Source organism: Somniosus microcephalus, chromosome 11 (assembly GCF_052327205.1).
Source record: "Somniosus microcephalus isolate GS21.2 chromosome 11, FLI_Smic_1.0, whole genome shotgun sequence".
NCBI classification, from domain to species: domain Eukaryota; kingdom Metazoa; phylum Chordata; class Chondrichthyes; order Squaliformes; family Somniosidae; genus Somniosus; species Somniosus microcephalus.
This window is the reverse complement of record NC_140997.1, coordinates 107988051-108010054: the sequence shown is the minus strand read 5'-3', so window position 1 is coordinate 108010054 and position 22004 is coordinate 107988051. Positions and strand designations below refer to the sequence as shown.

The 22004-nt window shown below is 44.8% G+C and overlaps 1 protein-coding gene across 1 annotated transcript in view; it reads right to left on the bottom strand.

Moving 5' to 3' along the window:
* LOC147110818 (FYVE, RhoGEF and PH domain-containing protein 5-like) overlaps nucleotides 1-22004 on the bottom strand; it is a 1561072-nt gene that overhangs the window by 755500 nt on the left and 783568 nt on the right. Inside the window, exon 7 of the mRNA XM_085999968.1 lies at nucleotides 21530-21689. Within this exon, the coding sequence (XP_085856094.1) occupies nucleotides 21530-21689 (160 nt within the window). The remainder of the gene's footprint in view (nucleotides 1-21529; nucleotides 21690-22004) is intronic.

The window sequence follows — 22004 nt, the reverse complement described above, 5'->3', positions numbered from 1 at the left end:
AATCAACACAGACCCTCAGAAACACCAACACAGGCCCAGAAACACCAACACAAGAAACAGATCCACAGGAAAATCAACATGATCAACAGAGACCAACAGAAACACCAACAGAAATAACACAGATTCAGAGTAACACCAACACAATCAACACAGACCCACAGAAACACAAACACCATAAACAGAGACTCACAGAAACATCAACACAAAACCACAGAAACCACCTGACAAAGGAGCAGTGCTCCGAAAGCTTGTGATTTCAAATAAAGCTGTTGGACTATAACCTGGTGTTGTGTGATTTCGTACATTTGTCCACCCCAGTCCAACACTGGCATCTCCACACCACAATCAAGGGAGATCCAGAAATTTGAACACAATCAACACAAACACAAAAACACCAACACCATCAACACAGACCCACACAAACATGAACACTATCAACACAAACCCACAGAAACATAAAAACAATCAAAAAAGTCCGACAGAAACACCAACATAATAAACACAGGCCCAGAAACACCATCACAAGCAACAGATCCACCAACAGAAGTAACACAGACTCAGAGTAACACCAACACAATCGACACAGACCCACAGAAAAACCAACACCATCAACACAGACTCAGAAACACAAACACAATCAACACAGACCCACAGAAACACCAACACAATCAACACAGACCCACAGAAACATCAACACAATCAACACAGACACAGAAACACCAACACAATCAAAACAGACTCACAGAAACAACACAATCAACGCCTACCCACAGAAAAGCCAACACAATCAACACAGACCCAGAAACACCAACACAAACAACACAGACCCACAGAGACACAAACAAAATCAACACAGACCCACAGAAACACCAACACAATCAATACAGACCTGGAAACACCAACATAAACAAGACAGACCCACAGAAACACCAACATAATCAACAGGCCAACAGAAACACCAACACAAACAACACTGAGCCAGAAACACCAACATAATCAAGAGAGACCCATAGAAACACCAACACAATCAACAGAGACCCAGAAATATCAACACAATAAACACAGACCCAGAAACACCAACACAATCAACACAGACCCACAGAAAAACCAACACAATCAACACAGACCCACAGAAACACTAACACAATCAACAGACCCACAGAAACAGCACCAGAATCAACACAGACCCAGAGAAACACCAGCCCAATCACCACAGACCCACAGAAACACCTACACAATCAACACAGACCCACAAAAACATAAATACAATCAACACAGACCCACAGAAACACCAACACAATCGCAGGATAGGAGCAGGAGTAGGCCATTCGGCCCCTCGAGCCTGCTCCGCCATTCAATGAGATTATGGCTGATCATCCAAATTCAGTACCCTGTCCCTGCCTTCTCCCCATATCCCTTGATACCTTTAGCCTTAAGAAGTATATCTAACTCCTTCTTGAATATATTTAGTGAATTGGCCTCAACTGTCTTCTGTGGTAGAGAATTCTACAGGTTCACCACTCTCTGGGTGAAGAAATTCCTCCTCATCTCTGTCCTAAATGGCTTACCCCTTATCCTTAGACTGTAACCCCTGGTTCTGGACTCCCCGGCCATCGGGAACATCCTTCCTGCATCTAGTCTGTCTAGTCCTGTTAGAATTTTATAAGTTTCAATGAGATCCCCTCTCATTCTTCTAAACTCCAGCCCAATCGACCCAATCTCTCCTCATACATCATTCCTGCCATCCCAGGTATCAGTCTGGTGAATCTTCGCTGCACTCCCTCCATGGCAAGAACATCCTTCCTCAGATAAGGCGAACAAAACTGCACACAATACTCAAGATGTGGTCTCACCAAGGCCCTGTACAACTGCAGCAAGACATCCTTGTTCCTGTATTCAAACCCTCTCGCTACGAAGGCCAACATACCATTTGCCTTCTTAACCGCCTGCTGCACCTGCATGCTTACCTTCAGCGACTGGTGCACAAGGACACCCAGGTCTCGTTGCAATTCCCCTTCTCCCAATCTATTGCCATTCAGGTAATAATCTGCCTTCATGTTTTTGCCACCAAAGTGGATAGCAGCAGCGGCAGTGCGGAACTGGGAGCAGCGACGGTGGCGATAAAAGGCAAGCTGGAGGTGCAGGTAGGCCCCAGAGTAGCAGCAGGGGCAGTGCGGACCTGGGGCGAGCGGCGGCGGTGATAAAAGGCGAGCCCTTGGCGCAGGTATGCCCCACACCAGCAGCGGCAGTGCGGTCCTGGGAGGAGTGGTGGTGTCGCTAAAAGGTGAGCCCGAGGTGCAGGTAGGCCCCACAGCAGCAGCAGTGGCAGTGCGGACCTGGGAGGAGCGGCGGCAGTAATAAAAGGTGAGACCGAGGCGCAGGAAGGCCCCAAAGCAGCAGCAGTGTGGACCAGGGAGGAGCGGCGGTGGTGATTAAAGGCAAGCCTGAGGCACAGGTAGGCCTCACAGCAGCAGCGGCGGCGGCAGTGCGGACCTGGGAGGAGTGGCGCTGGTGATAAAAGGCAAGCCCGAGGCACAGGTAGGCCCCACAGCAGCAGCGGCGGCATCAGTGCGGACCTGGGAGGAGCGGCGCCGGTGATAAAAGGCAAGCCCGGGGCACAGGTAGGCCCCACAGCAGCAGCAGTGGCAGTGCGGACCTGGGAGGAGCGGCGGCAGTAATAAAAGGTGAGACCGAGGCGCAGGAAGGCCCCAAAGCAGCAGCAGTGTGGACCAGGGAGGAGCGGCGGTGGTGATTAAAGGCAAGCCTGAGGCACAGGTAGGCCTCACAGCAGCAGCGGCGGCGGCAGTGCGGACCTGGGAGGAGCGGCGCTGGTGATAAAAGGCAAGCCCGAGGCACAGGTAGGCCCCACAGCAGCAGCGGCGGCATCAGTGCGGACCTGGGAGGAGCGGCGCCGGTGATAAAAGGCAAGCCCGGGGCACAGGTAGGCCGCACAGCAGCAGCAGTGGCGGCAGTGCGGACCTGGGAGGAGCGGCGGCGGTGATAAAAGGCAAGCCCGAGGCACAGGTAGGCCTCACAGCAGCAGCGGCGGCGGCAGTGCGGACCTGGGAGGAGCGGCGCCGGTGATAAAAGGAGAGCCCAAGGCGCAGGTAGGCTTACCAGTCTCAGAGCTCCGAGAGCGGGAGAGAGAAGTAAAAAGTAATCGAAGTGTGACGTCACCAGAAAGCAGGTAAGTGATTAGTTGGTGAGTATTTCTCTCTTTCTCATTTTTTCCAAACTTAAATTTTGTGGTTTATAGTTTCTAGGGTCTCTGTTGTGTAGCGAGGACTACTGTTAAACAAGGGCCCTTGAGTATATCATTCAATTGGAGTGTAATTGGTGGGATTGATTTGATTTAATTTAATTTGAATTAATTAAAGGGTAAGTCATGGCAGGACAGCTCGGCGTCATGGTATGCTCCTCCTGCACTATGTGGGAAATCAGGGACAATTCCTGTGTCCCTGACGACCATGTGTGCAGGAATTGTATCCAGCTGCAGCTACTGACAGACTGCATTGCGGTGCTGGAGCTGCGAGTGGATACAAACGGGAGCACTCACGAGGACATCATGGATAGCACATTTAGGGAGTTGGTCACACCGCAGGTAAAGGCTGCACAGGCAGGAAGAGAGTGGGTGACCACCAGGCAGAGTAATAGGCGCAGGCAGGTAGTGCAGGGGTCCCCTGTGACCATCCCCCTCTCAGATATACTGCTTTGGATATTGGTGAGGGAGATGGCTTAACAGGGGAAGGCAGCAGCAGTCAGCTTCCTGGCACCGTGGGTGGTTCTGCTGCACAGGACGGGAGGGAAAAGAGTGGGAGAGCTATAGTGAGAGGGGTTTCTATTTTAAGGGGAATAGATAGGCATTTCTGCGGCTGCAAAAAAGACTCCAGGATGGTATGTTGCCTCCCTGGTGCAAGGGCCAAGGATGTCTCAGAATGGCTACAGAGCATTTTGGAAGGAGAGGGTGAACAGCCAGTTGTCATGGTGCATCAAGGTACCAATGATATAGGTAAAAACCGGGATGAGGTCCTAAAAGCTGAATATAGGGACTTAGGACGTGAATTAAAAAATTGGACCTCAAAGGTAGTAATCTCAGGATTGCTACCAGTGCCATGTGCTAGTCAGAGTAGAAATAGAAAGATATTTCAGACAAATACATGGCTAGGGGAATGGTGCAAGGGGGAGGGATTCAAATTCCTGGGACATTGGAACCGGTTCTGGGGGAGGTGGGACCAGTACAAAATGGATGGTTTGCACCTGGGCAGGACTGGGATCGATGTCCTAGGGGGAGTGTGTGCTAGTGCTGTGGGGGAGGGTATAAACTAAAATGGCAGGGGGTTTGGAACCTGTGCAGGGAGACAGTGGAAAGAGAAACAAGGATAGAAGCAAAAGACAGGAAGGAGAAAAGCAAAAGTGGCATTCAGAGTAATCAAGGGTTTAAATCTAACATGGCCACAGTAAATAATAATTCTAAAAGGTCAAAAAGTGTTAAAAAAAACAAACCTAAAGGCTTTGTGTCTTAATTCGAGGAACATTCGTAATAAGTTGGATGAATTAGCTGCGCAAATAGATGTAAATGGATATGATATGATTGGAATTATGGAAAAATGGCTCCAGGCTGACCAGGGCTGGGAACTCAACATCCAGGGGTATTCAATATTCAGGAAAGACAGGCAAAAAGGAAAAGGAGGTGGGGTATCATTGCTGGTTAAAGAGATTAACACAATTTTAAGGAAGGATATTAGCTCTGAGGATGTAGAATCTGTATGGGTAGAGCTGAGAAATACCAAGGGACGGAAAACATTGGTGGGAGTTATATACAGACACCCAAACAGTAATGCGGAGGTTGGGGATGGCATTAAATGGGAAATTAGAGAAGCGTGCAATAAGGGCACAGCAGGTATCATGGGTGACCTTAAGCTACATATAGATTGGGCTAACCAAATTAGTAACAATACTGTGGAGGAGGAATTCCTGGATTGTTTACGGGATGGTTTCCTGGACCAATATGTTGAGGAACCAACTAGAGATCAGGCCATCTTAGGCTGGGTATTATGTAATGAGAAAGGATTAATTAGCAATCTTGTTGTGCGAGACCCCTTGGGGTGGAGCAATCATAATATGATAGAATTCTTCATTAAGATGTAGAGTGAAGTATTTGAGTCTGAGGCTAGGGTCCTGAATTTAAATAAAGGAAACTATGATGGTATGAGGTGCGAGTTGGATAGGATTGATTGGGGAATGTTACTCAAAGGGTTGACGGTGGATAGGCAATGGGAAACATTTAAAGATCGCATGGATGAACTACATAATTTGTTCACCTCTGTTTGGCATAAAAATAAAGCAAAAAAGGTGAATCAACCGTGGCTAATAAGAGAAATTAGGGATAGCATAAGATCTAAGGAGAGGACATATAAATTGGCCAGAAAAAGCAGTAAACCTGTAGATTCGGAGCAGTTTAAGATTCAACAAAGGAGGACAAAGGGATTAATTAAGAGGGGAAAATAGAGTATGAGAGTAAGCTTTCAGGGAACATAAAAACTGACTGTAAAAGCTTCTATAGATATGTGAAGAGAAATAGATTGGTGAAGTCAAGGGTAGGTCCCTTGCAGTCAGAATCAGGGGAATTTATAATGGGGAACAAAGAAATGGCAGACCAATTAAATACATACTTTGGTTCTGTCTTCACAAAGGAGGACACAAATAATCTCCCAGAGCTGTCGGGGAACACAATCAACAGACCCACAGAAACACCAACACATGCAACAGAGAACCATCAACACAATCAACACAGTCCCAGAGAATCACCAACACAATCCAGAGTGACAAACAGAAACACCAACATAATCAACAATGACCCAGTAACACCAACACAATCAACACAGACCCACAGAAACATCAACACAATCAACTCAGTCCCAGAAACACCAATGCAATCAACAAACATCAACAGAAAAACCAACACAATCAACACAGACCCACAGAAACATCAACACAATCAACAGTCCCACAGAGATACAAACACATTAAACACAGACCCACAAAAATACCAAGACAAACCCACAGAAACACCAACACAAATCAAGACATTCCCAGAAACACCAACACAATCAACACAAACCCACAGAACAACTAACATAATCAACCCAGAGCAGATCCACAGAAAAATCAAGACAATCAAAAGCGACCCACAGAAATGCCAACACAATAAACACAGACCCACAGAAACACCAACACAAACAACACAGAACCACAGAAACACCGACACAATCAAGAGACCCACAGAAGCAACAACACAAACAAACACTGAGTCAGACACAGCAACACAATCAACACAGACCTAGAAACACCAACACACTCAACACAGACACAGAAACACCAACACAATCAACACAGAAACACCAACACAGACCCACAGAAGCACCAACACAATCAACGGACCCAACGATTCACAACACAATCAACACAGACCAAGAAACACCAACACAATCAACACAGACCCACAGAAACAGCAACACAATCAACACAGACCCTCAGAAACACCAACACAATAAACACAGGCCCAGAAACACCAACACAAGAAACACAGACCCACAGAAACAGCAACACAATCAACACAGACCCTCAGAAACAACAACACAATAAACACAGGCCCAGAAACACCAACACAAGAAACAGATCCACAGGAAAATCAACATGATCAACAGAGACACCAACAGAAATAACACAGATTCAGAGTAACACCAACACAATCAACACAGACCCACAGAAACACAAACACCATAAACAGAGACTCACAGAAACATCAACACAAAACCACAGAAACCACCTGACGAAGGAGCAGTGCTCTGAAAGCTTGTGATTTCAAATAAAGCTGTTGGACTATAACCTGGTGTTGTGTGATTTCGTACATTTGTCCACCCCAGTCCAACACTGGCATCTCCACACCACAATCAAGGGAGATCCAGAAATTTGAACACAATCAACACAAACACAAAAACACCAACACCATCAACACAGACCCACACAAACATGAACACTATCAACACAAACCCACAGAAACACAAAAACAATCAAAAAAGTCCGACAGAAACACCAACATAATAAACACAGGCCCAGAAACACCAACACAAGCAACAGATCCACCAACAGAAGTAACACAGACTCAGAGTAACACCAACACAATCGACACAGACCCACAGAAACACCAACACCATCAACACAGACCCACACAAACATGAACACAATCAACACAAACCCACAGAACATCAACACAATCAACACAGGCCAACAGAAACAGCAACACAATCAACACAGACCCATAGAAACACCAACACAATCAACACAGAAACATCAACACAATCAACAGACCCACAGAAACAACAAGATATTAAACACAGACTCACAGAAACACCAACACAATCAACACAGTTCAAGAGAATCCCCAACACAATCAACACAGACCCAGAAACATCAACACAAGCAGCAGATCCACAGAAAAATCAAGACAATCAACAGCGACCCACAGAAACACCAACACAAGCAACAGATCCACAGGAAAATCAACACAATCAACGCAGACAAAGAAACACCAGCACAAGCAACAGATTCAATGAAAAATCAACTCAATCAACAGAGTCGCACTGAAACACAATCACAATAAACACAGACCCACAGAAACATCAACACAATCAACACAAAACCACAGAAACACCCACATAATCAACACTGACCCAGAAACAAAACCAAAATCAGCACAAACCCACAGAAACGCCAACACAATCAACAGTCGCACAGAAACCCAAACACAATTAACACAGACCCAGACACACCAAAACAACAGATCGAGAGCAACATCAACACAATCAATTGAGATCCAGAAACATCCACACTCAAAACAGTCCAACAGAAAGCTGAACACAATCAACACAGACTCAGAAACATCAACACAACTCCAGAAACACCAACACAATCAACGCAGACCCACAGAAACACCAACAGAATAAACAAAGACTCACAATAACACCAACACAATCAACACAGTCCGACAGAAACTCCAACACAATCAACACAGTCCCACAGAAACCCCAACACAATCAACACAGACCCAGAAACAACAACACAAGCAGCAGATCCACAGAAAAATCAAAACAATCAACAGCGACCCACAGATACACCAACACAATCAACAAAGACCCAGGAACACCAACACAATCAACAAAGATGCACAGAAACACAAACACAATCAACGCAGTCCCACAGAAACTCAAACACAGTAAACACAGGGCCAGAAACACCAACACAAGCAACAGATCCACAGGAAAATCAACACGATCAATGCAGAGCAACTGAAACACAAACAGAAATAACACAGGCTCAGAGTAACACCAACACAATCAACACAGACCCACAGAAACATCAACACAATCAGCGCAGAGCCAGAAACACCAACACAAGCAACAGATTCAGAGAAAAATCAACTCAATCAAAAGAGACACACTGAGACACAAACACAATAAACAGAGACCCAAAGAATCATCAACACAATCAACACAAAACCACAGAAACACCCACATAATCTACACTGACCCAGATGCAAAAACACAATCAAAACAAACCCACAGAAACGCCATCACAATCAACAGTCCCACAGAAACCCAAACACCATCAACACAGACACACACAAATATGAACACAATCAACACAGGGCTAGAAACACCAACACAATCAACACAGACCCACAGGAACAACAACACAATCAACACAGACAAAGAAACACCAACACAATCAACACAGACAGGCAGGAACGCGAACACAATCAACACAGACCCAGAAACACCAACACAATCAACACAGACACACAGAAACAGGAACACAATCAACACAGACCACAGAAACACCAACACATTCAACAGAGACCCACAGTAACACCAACAGAATAAAAAAAGACTCACAGTAAAATCAACACAATTAACACAGTCCCACAAAAACACCAAAACAATCAACACAGTCCAACAGAAACACCAACACAATCAAAACAGACCCACAGAAACACCAACACAATCAGCGCAGACCAAGAAACACCAACACAAGCAACAGATTCAGAGAAAAATCAACTCAATCAAAAGGGACGCACTGAAACACAAACACAATAAACACAGACCCAGAAACATCAACACAAGCAGCAGATCCACAGAAAAATCAAGACAATCAAAAGCGACCCACAGAAATGCCAACACAATAAACACAGACCCACAGAAACACCAACACAAACAACACAGAACCACAGAAACACCGACACAATCAAGAGACCCACAGAAGCAACAACACAAACAAACACTGAGTCAGAAACAGCAACACAATCAACACAGACCAAGAAACACCAACACACTCAACACAGAAACACCAACACAATCAACACAGAAACACCAACACAATCAACACAGACGCACAGAAGCACCAACACAATCAACGGACCCAACAATTCACAACACAATCAACACAGACCAAGAAACTCCAACACAATCAACACAGACCCACAGAAACACCAAAACAATCAACACAGACCCTCAGAAACACCGACACAATAAACACAGGCCCAGAAACACCATCACAAGAAACAGATCCACAGGAAAATCAATATGATCAACAGAGACCAACAGAAACACCAACAGAAATAACACAGATTCAGAGTAACACCAACACAATCAACACAGACCCACAGAAAAACCAACACAATCAACAATCCCACAGAAACACAAACACAATAAACAGAGAATCACAGAAACATCAACACAAAACTACAGAAACCACCTGATGAAGGAGCAGTGCTCCGAAAGCTTGTGATTTCAAATAAAGCTGTTGGAATATAACCTGGTGTTGTGTGATTTCGTACATTTGTCCACCCCAGTCCAACACTGGCATCTCCACACCATAATCAAGAGAGATTCAGAAATTTGAACACAATCAACACAAACACAAAAACACCAACACCATCAACACAGACCCACACAAACATGAACACAATCAACACAAACCCACAGAAACACAAAAACAATCAACAAAGTCCGACAGAAACACAAACATAATAAACACAGGCCCAGAAACACCAACACAAGCAACAGATCCACCAACAGAAATAAAACAGACTCAGAGTAACACCAACACAATCAACACAGACCCACAGAAACACCAACACATCAACGCAGATCAACTCAATCAACAGTCCCACAGAAACATAAACACAGACCCACAGAAACATCAGCACAATCAACACAAAACCACAAAAACACCCACATAATCAACACTGACCCAGAAACAAAAACACAATCAACACAAACCCACAGAAACGCCAACACAATCAACAGTCCCACAGAAACCCAAACACCATCAACACAGACCCACACAAACACGAACACAATCAACACAGACCTAGAAACACCAATACAATCAACATAGACCCACAGAAACACCAACACCATCAACACAGACCCACACAAACATGAACACAATCAACACAAACCCACAGAAACATCAACACAATCAACACAGGCCAACAGAAACATCAACACAATCAACACAGACACAGAAACACCAACACAATCAACACAGACCCATGGAAACACAAACACAATCAACACAGAAACATCAACACAATCAACAGACCCACAGAAACAACAAGATATTAAACACAGACTCACAGAAAAACCAACACAATCAACACAGACCCAGAAACATCAACACAAGCAGCAGATCCACAGAGAAATTAAGACAATCAACGCAGACCAAGAAACACCAGCACAAGCAACAGATTCAGAGAAAAATCAACTCAATCAACAGAGTCGCACTGAAACACAAACACAATAAACACAGACCCACAGAAACATCAACACAAAACCACAGAAACACCCACATAATCAACACTGACCCAGAAACAAAACCACAATCAACACAAACCCACAGAAACGCCAACACAATCAACAGTAGCACAGAAACCCAAACACAATTAACACAGACCCAGAAACACTAAAACAACAGATCAACAGCAACATCAACACAATCAATTGAGATCCAGAAACATCCACACTCAAAACAGTGCAACAGAAAGCTGAGCACAATCAACACAGACCCAAAAACATCAACACAACCCCAGAAACACCAACACAATCAACACAGACCCACAGAAACACCAACAGAATAAACAAAGGCTCACAATAACCCCAACACAATCAACACAGTCCGACAGAAACTCCAACACAATCAACACAGTCCCACAGAAACCCCAACACAATCAACACAGACCCAGAAACAACACAAGCAGCAGATCCACAGAAAAATCAAAACAATCAACAGCGACCCACAGATACACCAACACAATAAACACAGACCCACAGAAACACCAACACAATAAGCACAGAGCCACAGAAACACCAACACAATCAACACAGACCCACAGAAACACCAACACTATCAACACAGACCCAGAAACGTCAACACAATCAACACAGCCCCATCAACACCAACACAATAAAGTGATCCAGAAACATCAACACAATCAACAGACACAGAAACACCAACACCAACCCACAGAAACACCAACAGAAACATCAACACAATCAAGGGAGACCCACAGAAACAACAACATAATCAACACAGTCCCACAGAAACACCACACAATCAAAACAGACCCAAATAAACACCAACATAATCAACACAGACCCACAGAAACACCAACACAATCAAGAGACCCACAGAAACACCAACACAATCAAGAGACACATAGAAACACCAACACAATCAACACTGACCCAGAAACAGCAACATAATCAACACAGAGCCACAGGAACACCAACACATACAACACAGACACAGAAACACCAACACAATAAACTTAGACCAACAGAAACATCAACACATTCACCACAGACACACGAAACATAAATACAATCAACACAGACCCAGAAATACCAACTCAATCAACACAGACCCAGAAACACCAACACAATCAACACAGACACACAGAAACATCAACACAATCAACACAGACACACCAACACAATAAACATAGACCAACAGAAACACCAACACAATCAAGAGACCCATAGAAACACCAACACAATCAACACTGACCCAGAAACAGCAACATAATCAACATAGACCCACAGAAACACCAACACATTTAACACAGACACAGAAACACCAACACATGAAACATAGACCAACAGAAACATCAACACAACCACCACAGACACACGAAACATAAATACAATAAACACAGACCCAGAAACACCAACACAATCAACACAGACCCAGAAAAACCAACACAATCAACACGGACCCACAAACAGCAACACAATCAACAGTCCCACAGAAACACCAACACAATCAACACAGTCCCAGAAACACCAGCACAATCAACACAGTCCCAAAGAAACACCAACACAATCAACAGAGACAAACAGAAACACCAACATAATCAACACTGACCCAGTAACACCAACACAATCAACACAGACACACAGAAACACCAACACAATCAACACAGACCTAGAAACAGCAACACAATAAACATAGACCAACAGAAACATCAACACAATCAACACAAACACACAGAAATACCAACACAATCAACACAGACCCACAGAAACATCAACATAATCAACACAGGCCAACAGAAACATCAACACAATCCACCCAGACCCACAGAAACATGAACACAATCAACACAGACTCAGAAACACCAACACAATCAACAGAGACCCATAGAAACACCAACACAATCAACACAGACACAGAAACAACAACACAAGCAGCAGATCCACAGAAAAATCAAAACAATCAACAGCGACCCACAGATACACCAACACAATAAACACAGACCCACAGAAACACCAACACAATAAGCACAGACCCACAGAAACACCAAGACAATCAACACAGACCCACAGAAACACCAACACAATCAACACAGACCCAGAAACATCAACACAATCAACACAGCTCCATCAACACCAACACAATCAACAGTGATCAGAAACATCAACACAATCAACATACACAGAAACACCAACCCACAGAAACACCAACAGAAACATCAATACAATCAAGGGAGACCCACAGAAACAACAACATAATCAACACAGTCAACACTGACCCAGAAACAGCAACATAATCAACATAGACCCACAGAAACACCAACACATTCATCACAGACACAGAAACATCAACAGAATAAACATAGGCCAACAGAAACATCAACACAATCACCACAGACACACGAAACATAAATACAATCAACACAGACCCAGAAACACCAACACAATCAACACAGACCCAGAAACACCAACACAATCAACACAGACCCACAGTAACACAAACGCAATAAACACAGACCCACAGCAACACCAACATAAACCCACAGAAACACCAACACAATCAACACAGTCCCAGAAACACCAGCACAATCACAGTCCCAAAGAAACACCAACACAATCAACAGAGACAAACAGAAACACCAACATAATCAACACTGACCCAGTAACACCAACACAATCAACACAGACACACAGAAACATCAACACAATCAACACAGACCTAGAAACACCAACACAATAAACATACCAACAGAAACACCAACACAATCAAGAGACACATAGAAACACCATCACAATCAACACTGACCCAGAAACAGCAACATAATGAACATAGACCCACAGAAACACCAACACATTCAACACAGACACAGAAACACCAACACAATAAACATAGACCAACAGAAACATCAACACAATCACCACAGACACATGAAACATAAATACAATGAACATAGACCCAAAAACACCAACACAATCAACACAGACCCAGAAACACCAACAATCAACGCAGACCCAGAAACATCAACACAATCAACACAAACACACAGAAGTGCCAACAAAACCAACAGTCCCACAGAAACACCAACACAAACCCACAGAAACACCAACACAATCAACATAGTCCCAGAAACACCAGCACAATCAACACAGCCCCAAAGAAACACCAACACAATCAACAGAGACAAACAGAAACACCAACATAATCAACACTGACCCAGTAAAACCAACACAATCAACACAGACACACAGAAACATCAACACAATCAACACAGACCTAGAAACACCAACACAATCAACACAGAAACATCAGCACAATCAACAGACTCACAGAAACACCAACACAATCAACACAGTTCAACAGAATCCCCAACACAATCAACACAGACCCAGAAACATCAACACAAGCAGCAGATCCACAGAAAAATCAAGACTATCAACAGCGACCCACAGAAACACCAACACAATAAACATAGACCCACAGAAACACCAACACAATAAACACAGACCAACAGAAACGCCAACAACAATCCAAGAGACCAAGAGACCCACAGAAACAACACAAACAAACACTGACCCAGAAACAGCAACATAATCAGCAGAGAGCCACAGAGACACGAACACAATCAACACAGGCACAGCAAAGCCAACACAATCAACACAGACCCAGAAACACCAACACAATCAACACAGACACAGAAACACCAACACAATCAACACAGACCCACAGAAACACCACCACAATCAACAGACCCAACGATTCACAACACAATCAACACAGACCCAGAAACACCAACACAATCACCAAAGACCCAGAAACACCAACACAATCAACAAGGATCCACAGAAACACAAACCCACAGAAACCCAAACACAATAAACACAGGCCCAGAAACACCAACACAAGCAGCAGATCCACAGAAAAATCAAGACAATCAACAGCAACCCACAGATACATCAACACAATAAACACAGACCCACAAAAACACCAACACAATAAGCACAGACCCACAGAAACACCAACACAATCAACACAGACCCAGAAACATCAACACAGACCCATCACCACCAACACAATCAACAGTGATCCAGAAACATCAACACAATCAACAGACGCAGAAACACCAACACCAACCCACAGAAACACCAACAGAAACTTCAACACAATCAAGCGAGACCCACAGAAACAACAACATAATCAACGCAGTCCCACAGAAACACCACACAATCAACAGAGACCCACATAAACACCAACATAATCAACACGGAACCACAGAAACACCAACACAATCAACACAGACCCACAGAAACAACAACACAACCAACACAGACCCACAGAAACAACAACACAATCAAATAAGACCCAGAAAGATCAACACAGACCCACAGAAACAACAACATCATCAAGAGACCCAGAGAAACACCAACACAATCAACACTGACCGAGAAACAGCAACATAATCAACATAGACCCACAGAAACACCAACATATTCAACACAGACACAGAAACACCAACACAAGAAACACAGACGCACAGAAACACCAACTCAATCAACACAGACCCACAGAAACACCAACACAAGAAACAGATTGAGAGAAAAATCAACACAATCAACAGCGACCCACAGAAACACAAACACAGTAAACACAAACCCACAGAAATGCCAACACCATCAACAATCCCTCAGTAACCCCATCACAATTAACACAGACACAGAAACACCAACACAAGCAACAGATCCACAGAATCACCAACACAATCAACATAGACCAAGAAACACCAACACAAGCAACACAGTCACAAAAAAATCAACACAAACAACAGTGGTTGGAGTCGGGAGCTGATGTGTGTTGCCTCCCTGGTGCAAGGGTCAAGGTTGTCTCGGAGCGGCTGCAGGGCATTCTGGAGGGGGAGGGTGAACAGCCAGTTGTCGTGGTGCATATAGGTACCAACGATATAGGTAAAAAATGGGATGAGGTCCTAAAAGCTGAATATAGGGAGTTAGGAGGTAAATTAAAAAACAGGACCTCAAAGGTAGTAATCTCAGGATTGTTACCAGTGCCACGTGCTAGTCAGAGTAGAAATAGAAGGAAATTTCAGATGAATATGTGGCTAGAGGAATGGTGCCAGGGGGAGGGATTCAAATTCCTGGGACATTGGAACCGATCTGGGGGAGGTGGGACCAGTTCAAACCGGACGGTTTGCACCTGGGCAGGGCCGGGACCGATATCCTAGGGGGAGTGTTTGCTAGTGCTCTGGGGGAGGGTTTCAACTAAAATGGCAGGGGGTTGGGAACCTGAGCAGGGAAACAGAGGAAAGGGAAGCAAGGATAAAAGCAAAAGACAGGAAAGAGAAAAACAAAGGTGACAAGCAGAGAAATCAAGGATTTAAATCAAACATGGCCACAGTAAATAATAATTCAAAAAGATCTAAGAGCATTAAAAAAACAAGCCTGAAGGCTTTGTGTCTTAATGCGAGGAGCATTCGTAATAAGGTGGATGAATTAGCTATGCAAACAGAGGTAAATGAATATGATATGATTGGGATTACAGAAACATGGCTCCAGGAAGGCCAAGGCTGGGAACTCAACATCCAGGGGTATTCAATATTCAGGAAAGATAGGCAGAAAGGAAAAGCAGGTGGGGTAGCATTGCTGGTTAAAGAGGGGATTAACACAATTGAAAGGAAGGATATTAGCTCTGATGATGTGGAATCTGTATGGGTAGAACTGAGAAATACCAAGGGGCAGAAAAAGTTAGTGGGAGTGGTATATAGACCTCCAAACAGTAATGCGGAGGTCGGGGATGGCATTAAACAGAAAATTAGAGAAGCGTGCAATAAGGGCACAGCAGTTATCATGGGTGACTTTAATCTACATATAGATTGGGCTAACCAAATTAGTAACAATACTGTGGAGGAGGAATTCCTGGAGTGTATACGGGATGGTTTCCTGGACCAATATGTCGAGGAGCCAACTAGAGATCGGGTCATCTTAGACTGGGTATTATGTAATGAGAAAGGATAAATTAGCAATCTTGTTGTGCGAGGCCCCTTGGGCCGGAGTCATAGAGTCATAGAGTTATACAGCACAGAAAGAGGCCCTTCGGCCCATCGTGTCCGCGCCGGCCATCAAGCCCTGTCTAATCTAATCCCATTTTCCAGCATTTGGTTCATAGCCTTGTATGCTATGGCATTTCAAGTGCTCATTCAAATGCTTCTTGAATGTCTACCACCTTTTCAGGCAGTGAGTTCCAGATTCCAACCACCCTCTGGATGAAAAAGTTCTTCCTCAAACCCCCTCTAAACCTGCTGCCCCTTACCTTGAATCTATGTCCCCTTGTTAATGACCCCTCTACTAAGGAAAAAGTTCCTTTCTATCTACCCTATCTATGCCCCTCATAATTTTGTACACATCAATCAGGTCCCCCCGCAGTCTTCTCTGCTCCAAGGAAAACAACCCCAGCCTGTCCAGTCTTTCTTCATAGCTGAAGCGCTCCAGCCCAGGTAACATCCTGGTGAATCTCCTCTGCACCCTCTCCAAAGCAATCATATCCTTCCTATAGTGTGGCGACCAGAACTGCGCACAGTATTCCAGCTGTGGCCTAACCAGCGTTTTGTACAGCTCCATCATAACCTCCCTGCTCTTATATTCTATGCCTCGGCTAATGAAGGCAAGTATCCCATATGCCTTTTTAACCACCTTATCCACCTGTTCTGCTGCCTTCAGGGATCTATGTACATGCACAACAAGGTCCCTCTGATCCTCTGTCTTTCCTAAGGTCTTACCATTCATTGTGTATTCCCTTGCCTTGTTAGTCCCTCCAAAATGCATCACCTCACACTTTTCAGGGTTAAATTCCATTTGCCACTGTTCCGCCCATCTGACCAACCCATCTATATCGTCCTGCAGACTGAGGCTATCTCCTCGCTATTTACCACCCCACTAATTTTCATGTCCTCTGCGAACTTACTGATCATACCTTTTACATTCACATCCAAATCATTAATGTAGACCACAAACAACAAGGGACCCAGCACCAATCCCTGCAGTACCCCAGTCACGGAGCGATCATAATATGATAGAATTCTTCATTAAGATGGAGAGTGAAATAGTTGACTCAGAGACTAGGGTCCTGAATTTAAATAAAGGAGACTACGATGGTATGAGGTGCATGTTGGGTAGGATTGATTGGGGATGTCACTCAAAGGGTTGACGGTGGATGGGCAATGGCAAACGTTCAAAGATCGCATGGATGAACTACAGAATTTGTTCATCCCAGTTTGGCATAAAAATAAAACAAAAAAGGTGACTCAACCGTGGCTAACAGGGGAAATTAGGGATAGTATAAGATCCAAGGAGAGGACATATAAATTGGCCAGAAAAAGCAGTAAACCTGAGGATTGGGAGCAGTTTATGATCCAACAAAGGAGGAAAAAGGGATTAATTAAGAGGGGGAAAATAGAGTATGAGAGTAAGCTTTCAGGGGACATAAAAACTGACTGTAAAAGCTTTTATAGTTATGTGAAGAGAAAAAGATTGGTGAAGTCAAGCATAGGTCCCTTGCAGTCAGAATCAAGAGTCTTAATGAGGAGATTTATCTTCCTGCAATGCCCTTCAACATCTCTGCCCAGAAAGGGAAAAGTTCAAAATGTGGAGTTCATTCCTGCAGATAGTAAATTGTTCTGAGAGGATTTTTTAATTTTTAATTTTTTTCTTACTTTTTTCTGTCTCTTTTTTTTATCTCTCTCAATCCAATAGGGTAGAACAGAAAAGCAATCTAGGTATACAGGTGAACAAATCATTAAAGCAGCATCGCAGGTCAACAAAATTAAAAATGCAAACAAAGTACTGGGATTTATTTCTGGGGTACAGAATTCAATAGTGGTTAAGTTCTGTTAAACTTGTACAAGACCCTGGTCAGGCCGTACTGTGCACAGTTCGGGTCTCCATACTATAAAGAGGACATAGAAGCACTGGAGAAAGTGCAAAAATGATTTACAAGAACGGTACCAGAGCTGAGAAATTCCAGCTATTGGGAAAGATTAAACAGGTTGGGGCTTTTTTTCTTTAGAAAAGAGAAGACTTAGAGGTGACCTGACAGAGGTCTTTAACATTATGAATGGGTTGGGCAGGGTAGATGTGGAGAGAATGATTCCACTTGTGGGAGAATCCAAAACTAGGGGCCATAAATACAAGATAGTTACTAATAAATCCAATAGGGAAATAAGGAGAAATGTCTTTACTCAGAGAGTGATCAGAATGTGTAACTCTCTGCCACAGGAAGTGGTTGAGGCAAATAGCTTGGATGCGTTCAAAAGGAAACTAGATGAGTACATGAGAGAAAAGGGAATAGAAAGATATGCTGAAAGGCTGATGGAATGGGAGGAGACTGATGTGGAGCATAAACACCAGCAGGCTAGATGGGCCAAATGGCCTTTTCTGTGCTATATATTCTATCCCTCTCTATTTGTCTTTCTGCATCTAATATGACTCAAATTCACCCCATTTCCTTCTCTTTTGTTCCTCTGTTCCTTTCTCTATCTTTAAACATTATTGGTTAAGGTGAGAGATTGTTGGCCCTGTCATTCACCAAGGTCCCAGATGCCTCATTGACCTTATTCATTTGAACTTCCAGCAACTTGCAGCGCAAATTTTTTTCAAGCTGAAGCTGAGGAAAAAAATCAAACTCATGCGGCATGCCATGAGAAGCCCCACTCCAGCAAATTCTGGCCCAATACCTTATGAATGGTGCGCTGCTTACCAGGAGCTAGAGCAGTACATACTGAGGAAAGGTTAGAAGGGATACTAAAGGGTGCTGGTGGAGGTAGGTCCATGTAGGGGTAAATGACATCGGGAGATGGAAACAGGAGAGACGTCTAAACACTTAAACCAAGAAGGGACAGTGAACCGAGGAAGGTTGAGTCAGTAATGAAGAATTTCTTAAATGGGACAGGTGGAGAGAGGTGGTGGAAAGGACATGAGGGAACAGGATCCCAGACCAGACTGAATGTTGTGAAGAAGGTAGTCAGCAGGTGGGTATAGACACAGAAACTCAGAGGCACACCCTCGAACATGGAAACAAGGACAAGACCAAAACGGTCTTGGACAAAAATGGAGGTATTGAAGCCATGCTGGACTTGGGGGTTCAGGGCACAATTTTGAAATTGAAACCCAAACCCCAGCCAGCACTCTTCACTCATCCAACACAAACCCTAGCCAGCACTCTTCATTCCTCTACCCCAAACCCCAGCCAGCACTCTTCACTCATCTAACACAAACCCCAGCCAGCACTCTTCACTCACCTACCCAAAAACCACAGCCAGCACTCTTCACTCATCTACCCCCAACCCCAGCCAGCACGCTTCACTCATCAACCCCCAAACACCAGCCAGCACTCTTCGCTCATCTAACACAAACCTCAGCCAGCACTCTTCATTGCTCTACCCCCAAACCCCAGCCAGCACTCTTCACATATCTACCCCCAAACACCAGCCAGCACTCTTCACTCATCTACCCCCAAACCCCAGCCAGCACTCTTCACTCATCTAACACAAACCTCAGCCAGCACTCTTCATTGCTCTACCCCCAAACCCCAGCCAGCACTCTTCACATATCTACCCCCAAACACCAGCCAGCACTCTTCACTCATCTACCCCCAAACTCCAGACAGCACTCTTCATTCATCTACCCCCAAACCCCAGCCAGCACTCTTCACTCATATTCCCCCAAACCCCAGCCAGCACTCTTCACTCATCTACCCCCAAAACCCAGCCAGCACTCTTCACTCCTCTACCCCCAAACTCCAGACAGCACTCTTCATTCATCTACCCCCAAACCCCAGCCAGCACTCTTCGCTCATCTACCCCCAAACCCCAGCCAGCACTCTTCACTCATCCAACCCCAAACCCCAGCCAGCACTCTTCACTCATCTACCCCCAAACCCCAGCCCCCACTCTTCATTCCCCTACCCCCAAACTCCAGACAGCACTCTTCATTCATCTACCCCCAAACCCCAGCCAGCACTCTTCGCTCATCTACCCCCAAACCCCAGCCAGCACTCTTCACTCCTCTACCCCCAAACTCCAGACAGCACTCTTCGCTCATCCAACCCCAAACCCCAGCCAGCACTCTTCACTCATCTACCCCCAAACCCCAGCCCCCACTCTTCATTCCTCTACCCCCAAACTCCAGACAGCACTCTTCACTCATCTACCCCCAAACCCGAGCCAGCGCTCTTCATTCCTCTACCCACAAACCGCAGCCAGTGCACTCAAAGTTTGCAAGCGATACCAAAATATGAGAAACAGTTAATTCTTTACAAGACCAAAGGCAGCTACAAAGGGATATTGCTAAGCTGGTGGAATGGGCTAAAACGGGACAGGTGGAATTCAATGTCAGTAAGAGGGAGGTGATACAGTTTGGTAAAAATAACAGTAGTAATTATACTGTGAATGTGACTCGGCTCGGGGCTGGGTAAGAGCAGAGTGATTTGGGGAAACAGATTCACAGGACATTAAAGGCAGCACCTGAGGTTGATAAGGCTGCTAAAACAGATAACACTTTTGAGAGAGAAAAAAATTAATGTTTAGGTGGAGGATTTGAGTGAATTACGATCCCTGCCTCACACACTTGAGGGAGAATTTGCAGAACATTACCTCGAACTCATGCAGCGCTGTGGAGAACTCCGGTGACCTGCAGCAGCATTGATCCAGGAGTGCCAGGTTAAACTCAAACTGCTCGATATACCTGAAGTACACTTTCAGCCTGGGCCCTCGTGCTAAGATCACATGAGCCAACCTTGGACCCGTCTGCTCCCTGATGATAGAAAGGTATGGAGTCAGTCACACTTCATTCACCCCCCCACCCAGCCCGCACTCTTCATTCACTCCCCACCCAGCCCGCACTCTTCATTCACTCCTCACCCAGCCCGCACTCTTCATTCACTCCCCACCCAGCCCGCACTCTTCATTCACCCCCCACCCAGCCCGCACTCTTCATTCACCCCCCACCCAGCCCGCACTCTACATTCACTCCTCACCCAGCCCGCACTCTTCATTCACCCCCCACCCAGCCCGCACTCTTCATTCACCCCCCACCCAGCCCGCACTCTTCATTCACTCCCCACCCAGC